Raw genomic sequence first — 13,778 nt, forward strand, 5'->3', positions numbered from 1 at the left:
ATAATGTGAAATGATTGGGGCTGTAAGGTGACACCATCATCATCTGAACCCATAGGGGGGCTCTGTGATATAAAATGTAGTTTTAACGCCTTTAACATTTCAGTTTATCATGCTTTTGGATGTATATTATTTGTGCACCATCAATTTACCACAAAGTAATAACCAACTAATACATCCACAATGTAGAGTGGTAAACAAATGTCATGATTTCAAGACTTGAAAAAACATGAATAAGTGACAAACAGCTATTTAATGACTCAGACGTTTGGTTGGGAAAGTCATTGGAACGTTTTATGACCAACTAACTGTTTTTCAGATAAGCTATATTTCTGTCTGTCAAAGAGACTCATTACTAGAAGTATTAGCAGAGTGGGACGTCTTCCTTTTTAATTCCTTTTCACATCTCTGACTGTGCCCAGTGCACCATCCCGCCCCATCTCTCCGGCTTTGCATTGTGGCTTGTAAATGCCCCCTACTGATAATACACCACCACCAACAGGCCACAGTCTTGATGAGAACTCACATCTGTCTAATGATATTATATAATCACACAAAGTTGCATAGGATGAAAGTAAGGATACAGGACTACAAAGGCTATTGTGAGCCTAAAAAGAAAATGACACACTTACTACAAGAGCCCAAAGATCAACTCATGAGCTAATTTATTACACTAAATGTGATGAAGAAAACAATGCGTATAAAAATAACGAAAATAAACCAACAATAATCCAAAAAACAATGATATACACAGGTCCTTATCGAGTCCAGTATGGGCTTAGGTTTGACCCACTGCTGTACTGTGTCAGAAAGGCATTATGTTTGTTGGCACAACAGAAAACAGATATGTATGACAGTAACATGACTTCTAATGCACACAGCTCATGTGCCGAGACAGACAGACAGCGATATATACAGTAGACATACTGTATGTTCACAATCACACAGTTTAAAACATTTGTTTAGGCCCATGTCTTTTACCGTAGGGTATGTGATCAACTTTAACGAGAAAAATAAGGACATTTCAAGTAGAAAAAAACAAAAACAGCACCATGCACCAAACACAGAATTTTAAAGATGATAAAAACCCTCCAGGTGTTTCTCCATTGTGCACATGTGAAATGGATGAGGTCAATCCAAAGGCCCCTTTGGGGGAGTGTTTTAGGAGCTTCCCAGCATGGTCATCCCACAGTCAGCTCCCGATTCTGGGAAAGCCTCCAGTCGAGCCAGTCTGTTCTGCTCCAAGGCGATGGCTTCGGCCGAGTGCTTGCATTTCTCTGATCCACACTGACAGGTGAAATACTTGCTCTTAATGTCCCAAAAGCGGTCTCCGTAGTCAAATCTAATTAAAAAGAAAAGGTAAACGTTCTTAATCACAGTTACGGCCCAATGGGGCTTCAGGCAGATATGTTGGTGACAAGTAAAACGTTCGCAATAAGAATGACTTTCTTACCCCAGCTCCTGTCCGCTGTGGATGTCTCTGGAGCTGAAGAAGGCGATGCGGGGAAATCTCAGGTCCTGGTGCAGCATGAACACACGTACTGGGATGAGGTTTGGGTCACACAGGTGGTTGATGAAGCGGCTGATGTTGCCATAGTACCGGGCATCAATACAATACACCTCCCCGTCCTTTGAAAAAACAACAACATTGTGTTAGTGTTTCGATATCGGGATCTGTGTGTCTATCAGATTTATTGTAATGCATTAGTAATAGATTGTTTTATAAATCAAAAGGTAGACAATACAATCTTTATGTTTGACTTGTTCTGCCTTTTCTTGTTGCATTGATGCGGTGTGATTCTTAATTGTTTTAGACATTCTAGTAGTGTGGCTCTATGGATTGCAGTGTCGTCCGGTCACCCACCACTTTGTGTCTCAAAAGCTATTGGATAGATTGCCATGAAATGAAGTACAGACCATATAAATAAATAAATATTTTTCTATGGTACCGACATTCACGTCCCCCTCAGGGTAGCTGTGACAACATCTGGTCAATTTGTCCCAAACTTAAGATTGTAAACATTAACGCATAACGATGTGATCATAACGATGCTAATATGCTAATGTGTAGCATCAGCATTGTCATTGTGAGCCTGTTCGCATGCTGATGTTAGCATTTAGCTTGAAGCCCCATTGTGCCCAAATACAGCTTATCAAAGCCACCAGCAAAAAAAAAAAAAAAAAAGTTTTGCGATTGTATAATTTTATTACTTTTGTCTTAATAATAAATAAAGACTTTCTACCACAGCCTAGGTTTTTATAAATGCTTCACACATACCATTTTAATGGAGGAAAATTCACAATATGTGTAATCTGCATATGTATAAAATCTCCCTCAATATACAGAGAAAGAGCAACCAATCAATCAATGAGTCTTGTGTTTTTGGCATTTTCAAAGAAAATTTGACTCTGAGGCACACAATTAAAAAACGATTGTAAAGGAAAGTAAAGGTTGGCAAGTTTTGAAACGGTCCTTTTTGTCTCTCGAAATTGAGGAGGTGATTGATCTATAGCTGTTGAAATTATAAGTGCAGTACATTTAGAAATGTTAGTCAAGAAAGGAGAGAGAGTTCTTTCAACACTGCGCCGTCCATCGAAAATGTCACCTGAAAGTCAGCTGTAACCTAAAACATTGGAAGGTTTTTTGTCGACTGCATGGGTTAACTTCGGGCTAATTATTTACTTTAATAGTTGTGTATTATACAGTAAATAAGTCACTTCATTTTTTGAAATAAAAGGTTTCACCTTGTTGTCCAGGTCAAACAAGTAGGAGTCGTCTTCTCTAACATCGGCCTCTGCGTCAGAGATGAGCTCCCCGACGTATCTGTGTGGACGGAAGACAGAAGCTTAATGTCTAACCTCGGACTTTTCATATGAAAAGCAACCCGTTATGTGCGCAGTCCTCTCTTACTCGCAGATGAAGCTTCCTTGTGGAATATCCTGCAGAGCTCGAACTCCCCAGCCCATCTTCTCTGTCCTGTAGAGCTGAAGACGCACTCTGAGGGGGAAAAATAAGGACATGATGAGGGTTCAACACCCCAGGCTATATGGCTTTTGCCTTCCAGACAATAACTTCACAAGGTAACCGAGTAGGTAGCTTTTCAAATGAGTCAAATCTATTGCTCCAATGATTAGTTGCATGTGGTGGAGATACTGTGTTAACATTGGAATTCTTACTTGATGCCTGCCTGTACCACTCTGTTCTTGCACGTTCGGTAACAGGAACACGCCATGTTGCATTCAAATATAAGTGGAGGTTCAATTTTGTTGAATTCCTGAAGCAGCCGCTGGTCCTAGAAAGAAATAATACAAGATGACATTAGTTTCACCTCCTTTAGTTTCTCATGTAACTCGTGAATCCCAGTCATTGACCCCATGGATCGCACAGACTTTCAAACCGAACCTCATTAGAATTTCTGTTATTAATTTCAGATTACCCAGATCTTTATTAAGGCCATAAAATCCAAACGGATTACTCTGGTGATGTGGCCGAAACGTTTCTATTTACCTTGTCGTACCAGCAGCGGATACTGAGCTGTCCACAGAGGCAGTTACTAGATGAGCAGTCGTCGGTACAGCTACAGTGCTGAAGTAAAGACGATTAAAAAGGCATGAGATCAAAATAATTGTGTGTATGTAACAGAAAGAGAATAATGAAGTAAAACGAGAGCCCGAGTCATCTTGTACCTGCAAGTGTGTAATATTGCGGTCTATGTTCATTGCTGAAGTTTCACAGTTTTCCGAAACATATTTGTAGTCTGAAGGACAGCCCTCGTCGTCCACGGCATTCACGCACGGTATCGGCACGTTCTCATAGCCCTGCGCAATGTCACTGGGAGAAAGGAAGGAGTTAAATGAGTTAAACAAGAGGAAAGCCATCTGGTTAAGAAGATCAAGTTCATCATTAGTCTCCATTAAAACAACACAACAACTACCTGCAGATGATTCTCTCAGTCCGAAGCATGCGATTGGTTATTCCCCTTCTCAGCTTCCTGTTGATCTGGAGCGCCACCCACACCGGCGTGTCGACCCGTGCCAGGCTGAGAGGCGTGTCTCCTTCCCTGTTCACGATGTCAATGTCTGCCCCTCTGGACAGGAACAACCTGCAGAGAAAAAACAGTATTTTGGTGGTGTGTGGTAGTGGGTATATGGACGGGTGCTGCGGCTTCAAGGTCAGAGCAAAGGACGCTCTGTTCATGGAATGAGTCTACAGCTCGTGATTGACGTTGACTCACGTGACGCATTCCAAGTAGCCCTCTCTGGCGGCAATGTGGAGCGGCGTGTCTCCGTGCATGTTGACTGAGGCGAGGGAACAGCCAGAGTTCAACACCAGCTCGGCTATATCCACGTTGCCTGCATACGCCGCCCAGTGGAGACACACGTTCAGCTCCTGCAGGGAGGGAGAGGACTGTTTAAAGTAATAACCTGAAATATTTTCATGCAACTACATCGATTTTGCCATTTTGTCTCCGTCACCACTTGCTTACGAGACAAAGCCGAGATGGAACGCAGGTTGAAGTCAAAAAACAAAACAATGGGATGGATTTACATTTATTTCACAGATTCAAATGCAAATTAAACAATTCAGTCTGATTATCAGGCAAGAAAACAAACACACACATACTTTAGCAAAACACTTTCCATGTAACACAATCTGCAAACCTCAGTGTTAGCTAGTAGAAACTTACCTTATCACTAATGGTGACATCAGCTCCTCTGTTCAGCAGCACCTTTATCACATCTACGTGTTTGTGCTCTGCAGACCAGATGATCGGCGTCCAGCCACCGTTGTCCTGAAACAAACCGACAGGAAGAATCACAATTAAGCTACACGGGCCTCATTATCGGACACATATGACGCACAAAGTGACTTTACTGAGAGACGGAAGGTTATTTGATGGCCTTAAAAGATTGCCCGTTCTTTCTTTACCTGTGCGTTTACATCCACCTGCCCCGTTTCTAGAAGCATGTTGACAATTTCCAGGTTTCCAAGCTTGGCTGCGTGATGGAGGCCAGTGTATCCATCCTCCTCCTGAGGACATAAATAAAAAAGACTGAAGTCCAAATCAACCAAATGCCTGAAAGTTCACGTTTATGATTCTATTTGAGCCACTGACACTTACAACATGATAGACAGAGGCACCGTTCTGGATCAGGTAGTGAGCCACCTCAATGTGATTGTTGATGATCGCTTCCAACAGAGGGGTCCTACGGTCCTTGTCCTGGGCGTCCACTTGAGCGCCGGCCTGTCGGTACACAACCAAATATATTCCTTAATCTCAGGCACAAGACCACGAGACTCTGAATAAATACACAGAATAAGAAGAGTGTGTTTCAAGGTGCATTTCGCTTTAAATAATGTCAGCAGTGATCCTGAATGCAAGTGTTGCAGAGTGTTATAGATGTAGATTGTTTCTTTACATTTTCCGATTATAGCCGCTTTACAGCATGTGTACTAATCACAGAAAAGATTGTCTCGTTTTCTCACCTGTACTAGAATGTAGCAGACTTCCAGCAGACCTCTCTGAGCGGCAGCATGTAGAGCCGAGCGCCTGTTCTGAGAGTCGGGCTGGTACGTTGGATCGATGCCCTCCACTGTGACACACAAACACAGTTTTAATACAAAAATATTGTACAAATGTATCATGATCTCGTCTTGTGATTCGAGGAAATGCACAAATGTACAACAATTCTTACACAAAATGTAAAACAAGATTTATCCCGACAAGACTAAATGAAAGGGGCAAGCCCACTCACTCAGCATGAGCAGGACTCTCTGCACTTCTCCTTGCTTGGCAGCAGGGTAAAGCTGGCGGGGGTGGAACCTCAGTTTCTTCCTCCTGGCAAATCAAAAACAGGATTTTGGTCTAAACTATTCTGATGTCCACTGAAAGCTACTGTATGGAATTTCACTGCAACGTGCATTGTCTTTTCTGTGGCTGCAGATGAATTGTGTGTTTGAAACAAACTGTTCTAACAGCAGGTTAGTGGAGAAGCTGGAATTGGGATTTTATGAACAGATACTATTCATAAGGTCAGCTGCTGCAGATCAGATGCGTTTAAATATTCTAGGGCAACACAAAAATGACTAAATATGCTTCCTCTTTGCATACTTTAAGGAGCCGTTGTATTCAAAGCTCATTTTTAAAGTGTTTATCTAGTCCACTGTTCAATCCATTAACCTACTGTGACTGAAAACAGTAAAATCTAGACTCCAACCTCTCAGTGTCTTGTGTGAGAATGGCCTTCTGCAGCGACGCCCTGCTGGGCCCGGGTGGAAGTGCACTTGGGCTGACGGGTTTCCCATTTGGCATACAGAGAGAGGGCCCCACGCTGTCCACTCCCTCCTCTGCCGGGGGGATGGTGGCCACAGTTGCAGCAGAGCCGACAGGCTGCGGGGGCTGCTGCTGCTGCTCCACCGCCAGCGTCACCAAGCCATGACTATGCATGCGTGCGCTGGAAGAGGCGGCGAAGGAGAGCACAGGTGTGAAAACACAATTTTCTACAGTTTAATGGAGCCAATTATTCCCTCACACGCCATCCGATCCTACCTGACGGGTCGCTCGGGCATCTTCCCGTCCTTCATCCCCCCCGTCGAGGCCATGAGGGAGGGCGCTGTGGGGACGGAGGGCGGCAAAGACGGGGTGGTGGTGGAGGAGGCCGACATGGTGACGACGGTGGTTGCGGAGGCTGTGGCTGAGCTGAAGGAGGGGATGGTGACCTCCTGGGCCTCGGAGGCATCTTCACCGCAGTGGGGACAGAAAAGCATGCCGCCGCCGTTTGCTCTGCTGCGCCCGCTGCCCAACACTGTCACACAGCCCCGGTGGAAACGGTGAGCGATGCGCTGGTCCGGGCAGCACTCGAGAAATGTGCCCTGAAAGAGAAGAAAGCAGGATATCAGGAAGGAGAAAGAGAAGGTAGGATATAGAAGAGGAGAAAGAGGACAGTAGACGGTTTAAACCCCTTACCGCTATGCAGAAGTATCCACACCCAGGACAGCAGTGGTGTTTGACCATGTGTGAGCGATGGACGTCACAAAGCACCATGAGGGAAACCCGACTGGACGGCCGCATGGTCTCCCCTTTTATCGTCCGATCAGTACAAGCCCTCAGCTGACAAATGGGGAAGAAGAGACAAGATTAGAGATAGTTAGAGATGTGGCTGAAAGGAAAGCTTTACAAACTACCACAGAGACACTGCCCTGCTATCCACATCTACAAAGACAAACCTCTCCATTGATGCTCTCGGTGGCCATACACTGTCTGCTGACGCGGTGGCTGGTGCTGTCGACTCGAGGAGCCTCCATCCTGCAGCTGCAGAGAGGAAGCTCCTCCAGCCGCTCTGTGTCTCCTGCATCACTTCCTTCTGGAGAGGGGAGAGAATTGTTTGGGACGCTCATTTATGGTCTAAAGGCAACAGTGCTAACAGCTCTAACATTGCGGGCGTGCCAACCGCCATCTACTGTAGTATACCGAACTATGGATAAGTACCCCACACAACCCCACTTCAAAAAATCCAGACCATCCCCTTTAAGAATAAATACTATTTTCATTGTCCCAAAACCTCTCTTTCTTAGAAGGACTGAGGCTTTGTTTCATACTTGCCATGGTGATAGAGGAAAAGATTTTCAACCAATTCATATTACAGAGACGCATCATAAAGCTACCGTGATGAGGAGAAAGTGTCAGACTGTCAGCAGCAGCGATGTCCAGAGCACCCAGGGGAACCTCCGTGTACTCAGTGGGCCTTTCTGCTGAGGACAAACCAAAGCACAAAGTATAAGGACTGGCCATGACAGAAACAAGTTGGAAAAAAAATATGCATTTTAATGAGGTACAAATGCTTAAAGATACCATACAAATAAAAAGCAATTCAATCCGCTTATAGCCATTACTGTTTTACAACACTGAATCAAAAGTATTTCTCAACAGGAAAAATGTCTACCCTTGTAATATCTGCATATTCACCCCTCTCAAATTAATATCTATTAGAGGTATCTTTGGCAGCTGTTACAGCCTTGCGTGTTTGTGGACAGCTCTGCATCAGCTTTGCACATCTGGACACAGCATTTTGTCTTTGCAACACTGTCTATGGCAGGGGTCACCAACCTTTTTTTAAACTGAGAGCTACTTCAAGGGTACTGAGTAGTACGAAGGGCTACTTATTTGATACAAACTTCCTGAATAACAAAGTTGCACAGATCACCTTTTAATAATAATAATAATAATAATAATAATATTATATGTGAAGAGACTGTTTGATCACATGTCAGTTAATTATTCCTCACAATAATTATTAAGAATGATTTCCACAACAATGATGGTATAGCTACACATACATATTTAAACATGCAACTTTTATTTCTGTTAATCTGTTTCAACATTTGAAAGTCAGAGGTATCACATCTCTGATATTTTTGTATCATCACATGATTAAAGCCGGTTACTTTTGCACATAGCGCCTGCTGGTGAATGATGCAGTGGTAATGTAGAAATTTTGCGAAGTCTGGGTCACCTTTGCATTGCGCAATGAAGCCTGCATGCCGGCCCGTCATCGCGGGAGCCCCGTCTGTTGTCACCGACACCAGCTTTTCCAATGGTACCTTTGTCTCCACGAAGAAACTAGTAACCAGTCTCGTCTATAGCCGAGCGGGGGATCCAACCCTCCGAGGCGCGCGAGCGTCTTCGGGCGCCCGCGTTCAAACCTCTAGTCTGGGCCTTTTCGGTCGGATTGCCCCGCGGCCTGTTCCGAGGATTTACGGACCTGACGACGGGGTGCGCTCGCGGCGCGCGTCTGGCGCCAACGGGAAGCGGCCGCCATTCGGAACCTGAAAACCTAGTGCGGTGCGGGGGCCTAGTCCTGGGTGTCCGCCGTGCGCCTCCGGGTACCCAACTCTCTTATGACAAGAAATATTGTCATTTTAAAATCTACACTAATGCGTTTTTGATTTAAAAAGAACAGCAACTACAATTTTAGACGGAGCTCCATGGTGACTAGTGCTATTTTTAGAACATGCCTTGCGGGCGACTCAGGTGGTCCCTGCGGGCGACAGGGTGCCCGCGGGCACCGTGTTGGCTACCTCTGGTCTATGGTCTATTGCGTTGCACACAGACTGTGAGTGAACAACAATTTTACAATCTTTCTACAAATTCTCAATTTTTTAACTCTGCATCTCCTCCAGAGACCCCCACAGACCCTGTGATGGTCGCCCTAATGAGTGCATTTCTTTGCAGACACACACCATTGTTTTACCATTTTCTTTCCATTTTTTGATGATCGTCCTAGCTGTACTCCGAGGGATATTCAGTGACCTGGAAATTTTCGTGTATCCTTCCCCTGACTGGTACTTCCCAATAATCTTGCCACGAATTTGTTTCGAGTGTTTCTTGGTCCTCATGGTGTTGTTTATAGCCGGACATTGACAAAGCAATGGTGGCAGTTTCCGGACAGAGGAGGATTTAAGTCGCTTGTCACACCTTGATTAGACACAGGTGATCTTCATTCAGCTTGTTACGTGACCCCAACTTGCTGCACCAGGGAGGATTTAAGTGGGTGATAGTAAAGGGGGTGAACGCTGGCACAGTATATTTGACATTGTATTAAATGTAGATGTATTTGTAGAGATTCGGTTTCACCTTCACATCAAATAGATTTTTCTGTAAAAAAAACAAACAAAAAAACTCCATGTTGTTATGGAGAAAACCCCACTGGGCAATGTCACTCACCTTCCACTGTCTCCACCACATCAGCTGTGTTTCTCTCTTTGTTCTGGTCCGACTGCTGCCAAAAACACTCCTCACTCTCATTTCTACTTTGGACGGCTCCCTTTGTTTTTAACTCCGAACTCTGCAAGGGAGAAATTCTGTCTGAATATAAAAATGTGACATTTGTGAAGGGTAGAGAAAAGAAAAGGGTAACTGGCGATTTGATAACACCAAAGAAAAAAAAGGGGGGGGATGTGGAGCGGAGTTGCGATTGTGATGCGTCCTGCTGAGCTGTTGATCACGTAGCAGTGGCAGCGCAATGATTGTATTGTGAACGTGCACAGGGATACGCACACACACGCTACATGAAACACATTCCTGCCACTGCTTTCCTGCTATTCTACAGTTGGTGACGAAAACAAACCCACAATTTTAAATAAATTATTTCCGGCTTTGGAAATGCATGCAACTTGTTTGTTGACCTTAAAGATTCATACAGAAGTCATTTGGGGGTAAGACTGTGTGTATTATCTACTGACTTCACATTCTAAAGTGCTCATTGTGTTGCTTCTAACTCAGTATTCTAGTGAGATATCATCTATGTCAGCACAATCCTCACTCCCAAGTATGTAAATATGACCAAACTACAACTTTTTGACTGTAGCTTTGAGCTAAAGATGGCTATAAGACAAAGTAAGAGATTAGTATAGTTATAACCAGATTAATAAGGAATTATCAAGCAAGTAAAGTAGATAGAACCACTCACATGATCTGACATGTTCACTGACCCCTCTATGTCTTTAGTGTGCTTTCTTGCTTCTGCCACACCATCTTCAAACTACAGAAGAAACAAATTGAATAGAAAAATGATTACCAAGCAGAATCATGCAGCACATAAACATGCTATATGGCACTATGCTTGAGAATATGTGCATTTGCTGACAGTGATTGATCACTTTTAGTAGACAGTGAGTAAATCTAAGCATCACACCTTTTCTGAATCTCGAGTGGACGGGCTGGAGATCTGAAGTTTCTCCGCTACTTCCTCCTCTGACTTCACCACGCTGCTGTTGCTCTTCTCTGGTGGGGTTAGGGTAACAGGCTCCACCTTTTTATGGAAGAACGGTTCTCCCTAATAAAATAATAAAAACAACAACATTGACATAAATCCTGTTACATGTAAATAGATTGAGTAAATGTGAATTATGTACCGGCAAAGACAATCTTACCACAGTTTGAGCATTTTCTGGAAAGTTCTCAGACTTCTCAGGTGTGCCATCGGATAACTGACCCAGTTTTCTCCTTTTTGCAACTATTCGAAACACGACAACCCCGACAGAGGGAATCTTAACTTAGACAAGACACACCAACTCATTTTTATTCATAGAGATCTGATTATTTTATGCAGGCAGTTAGTGTGAATATGCTACAGCCACTAACCAGTTTCAGAGTCGGAGGATCCTGACGGTGTCACGGGTGCAACAGGTGCCTCAACTTGGCTCATCTGTGAAACAAAAGTAGTCAGTGACTCAAATGGTCTTGACAAAGTTGCAACAAAGAACTGAGCCATTACTATACAGTGCATTTTGTCAGTAGCTGAAGTATTTCTGCATATTTTAGAACACACTTTAACTCAGGTCAAGAATAAAAAAGGGCCAATGCAATGTCAGATACCAAGTGCTGGTACAAAATCAAGACAGAGGCACACATCTCATGTTACTAATATAAATGCTAACCACTTGCTGTATGGGCTCACCTGTCCTGGTGGAGGCCTGTTCATAGTCTTGCGGGCCCGGTGGATCTTGGTTGGGGCAGGGGAGACAGAAGGAGACGAGGAAGCTGTGGCAGAGGACGAAGAAGAGGAGGAGGAGGAGGAAGAGGAGGAGGAGGAGGAGGGGGGGGAGAAGGAGGAGGAGGGGGGGGAGAAGGAGGAAGGAGCAGGTGCCAGGACGGATTTACTACTGCCGGGTCCAGAAACACTCATCTTTGCTCGGCCAGGAGACAGCGCTGAAGACGTGGAAGGAGAGGAGGAATGCGAAGAGGAGGACACCGAGGAAATGGACTTTGCTGCGTGTCCTGTAAGAGGGAGGTAAAAGTGATTACTTTCTTTAAAGCTTATCAATTCATATTAGTATCACTTTCAATCTGATACAAATAAAGCTTTAATTCTGAGATTTTTTTTATCACATGAAAAAAAAACATGTACTGCTGAATTCATGATGCCGGATCAAACCACCTTAATTTCAAACTTACAGGACTATATTAGGTATATCAAACGGAAAGTCACAGCTTCAATAATATCGATGAAAGTCTTACCTGCTGCCGGTTTGGTTGGGGAGGAGACAGGTGACCATTTCACTGCCTCCTCTCCAGCTCTCGAAGCATCCTTCCCAGGCTGCTGTGATGACAACATTGATGGCATACCACCCATGGGCTCTGTCTTCTTGGCAACAGCAGCTGTAGTGGAGGCTGCATTATCTGGAAAAAGTAATAACAACAAAATCACACACCAGTTCTGTAATACTTGTGTACCAAAAAGGCATCAATGTCAAACATTAGTATATCTCGCTGTCGACATACCTTCCTTTACTTGACTTGGTCCGGCTAACGACTCTGCTAGTGTCTCCAAGTCATTTCCTCCGGGAGGCTCCTGGCAGAGAAACAACAGATAGCAGAAATATCATGTCAGAAAATTATTAATCTTAGTCCTTTGTAAATAGCAATTAATATTCAGGATTACAGACTACTGGATCTATTTAATCATTACAGTACACATTATTGCAAGTCAAACAGCCACAAAAATGTGAAACAATGTAGCTATAGTTAGATTTATGTAGATGTACACAACTGGACACGTTCACACACACACACACACACAATCTAAGTACATGTTACATGCTATGTAACATATAGTCTTTAAAGGTGAACTATGTTGTGCTAAAATGTGTATTACCAAAACTTGTGCTACCCCAAGATTGACAGTGTCTCTGTGTTTGTTTTATACCAGGTAAGAGATAGATATATTTATTGAATGTTTTCTTTGTCACTGGCTTGCCAAAAAGTAATACAACATGTAATAGGATTACTAATGTAATAAAGACAAAAAAACTGAAAAAAAATATTCTGGTTATATATTAACATTAATTAAACAAGCGTTTTTTAAGGATACTTTGCACACTGTATAGACAAATGCTGCCAGTTAAAGACAAATGCTGCCAGTTAAAACATGTTTCTCCGGTTTTAGTCAGTACTGGTGAGTACCACATATAGCTGAAGAAAACATGATTTACAGTTTGTTTTTCCATCGTAAATCAGCATGACAGACACCATACTCATTTAGTGAATCTCATTTCCGCCTTCTCCATTCCAAAATAAACCCCTCAACCAATGGCTGATCCTCTCTGTTGTTACGTCAACTGCCGCGCCATCAGTCAATCGACCCATTCATGCTTTTTACTCAATTCAAAGCGACAATAGTCCGTGAAATGGAACGGAATATAGTCAGATTTGACACACTGACTGATTAAAAATAGGACCGTTTCGCTGAAATTATCTAATTACTATCACAGTGTACACAAAAGGGCAGTTTGTGTCAGCATTAGCTTTAAAAACGGGTCTACGTTTGGCATTCATCTTACAAAATACAATACCAACACCGCAGAACGTGATGAAAAGCAACGCAAGACGACGGACAAAGAGTTAATGGTCAAGGAATCGAGAACATAATGAAAACATAGATGAACAACATTTGAGGAATTTAACGTTAGTCAACACATAACTGTTACAGGCTAACGTCAACGTAGCTAGCAGTGTAGCACAGCTTGCAACAAAGAGCTCCTACAATCGACACGTAAATACATTTTGCATCATGGCAGATTGCAGCTTTACTGGAGTGTTTGTGTTTTGTATGCCAACGCGTTTACACGTAGTTAAACTAACGTGAATCCCATTGTTTGTCAGGTTTGTGTTGCAGAGGGCTTCCTACCTTCGTCGTTGTCTCAGATGCCGACATGTTTCGCGAGGCGCATCAATGTAACGTGCTGCGTCACCGTCCCGAGCCCCCCCCCCCGAGCCCCC

The 13,778-nt window shown here is 43.5% G+C and overlaps 1 protein-coding gene across 3 annotated transcripts; it reads right to left on the reverse strand.

Moving 5' to 3' along the window:
- Positions 1 to 629: 629 nt before the first annotated feature.
- ehmt2 (euchromatic histone-lysine N-methyltransferase 2) lies at positions 630 to 13,759 on the reverse strand. 3 transcript variants are annotated; one of them, XM_031866640.1, is made up of 28 exons: positions 13,687 to 13,759; positions 12,282 to 12,351; positions 12,018 to 12,179; positions 11,458 to 11,777; positions 11,142 to 11,205; positions 10,931 to 11,013; positions 10,693 to 10,833; positions 10,468 to 10,539; positions 9,723 to 9,843; positions 7,664 to 7,747; positions 7,226 to 7,362; positions 6,966 to 7,109; positions 6,549 to 6,871; positions 6,217 to 6,453; positions 5,755 to 5,837; positions 5,486 to 5,592; positions 5,121 to 5,243; positions 4,928 to 5,029; positions 4,686 to 4,790; positions 4,233 to 4,405; positions 3,933 to 4,100; positions 3,685 to 3,829; positions 3,506 to 3,583; positions 3,175 to 3,290; positions 2,909 to 2,995; positions 2,743 to 2,821; positions 1,451 to 1,626; positions 630 to 1,339 (listed from the first exon to the last, which is right to left on the reverse strand). In XM_031866640.1, the coding sequence occupies exons 1-28, from the start codon at positions 13,711 to 13,713 to the stop codon at positions 1,159 to 1,161; spliced, it is 3,708 nt and encodes a 1,235-aa protein (XP_031722500.1). In that variant the 5' UTR covers positions 13,714 to 13,759; the 3' UTR covers positions 630 to 1,158. The 3 variants fall into 3 exon arrangements, with proteins under 3 accessions (XP_031722500.1, XP_031722501.1, XP_031722499.1); XM_031866641.1 differs by having other exon boundaries at positions 4,233 to 4,387; positions 7,664 to 7,750; XM_031866639.1 differs by having other exon boundaries at positions 7,664 to 7,750.
- Positions 13,760 to 13,778: the final 19 nt, after the last annotated feature.

This window comes from Anarrhichthys ocellatus, unplaced genomic scaffold (genome assembly GCF_004355925.1).
Source record: "Anarrhichthys ocellatus isolate YVR2014 unplaced genomic scaffold, GSC_Weel_1.0 scaffold35, whole genome shotgun sequence".
NCBI classification, from domain to species: Eukaryota; Metazoa; Chordata; class Actinopteri; order Perciformes; family Anarhichadidae; genus Anarrhichthys; species Anarrhichthys ocellatus.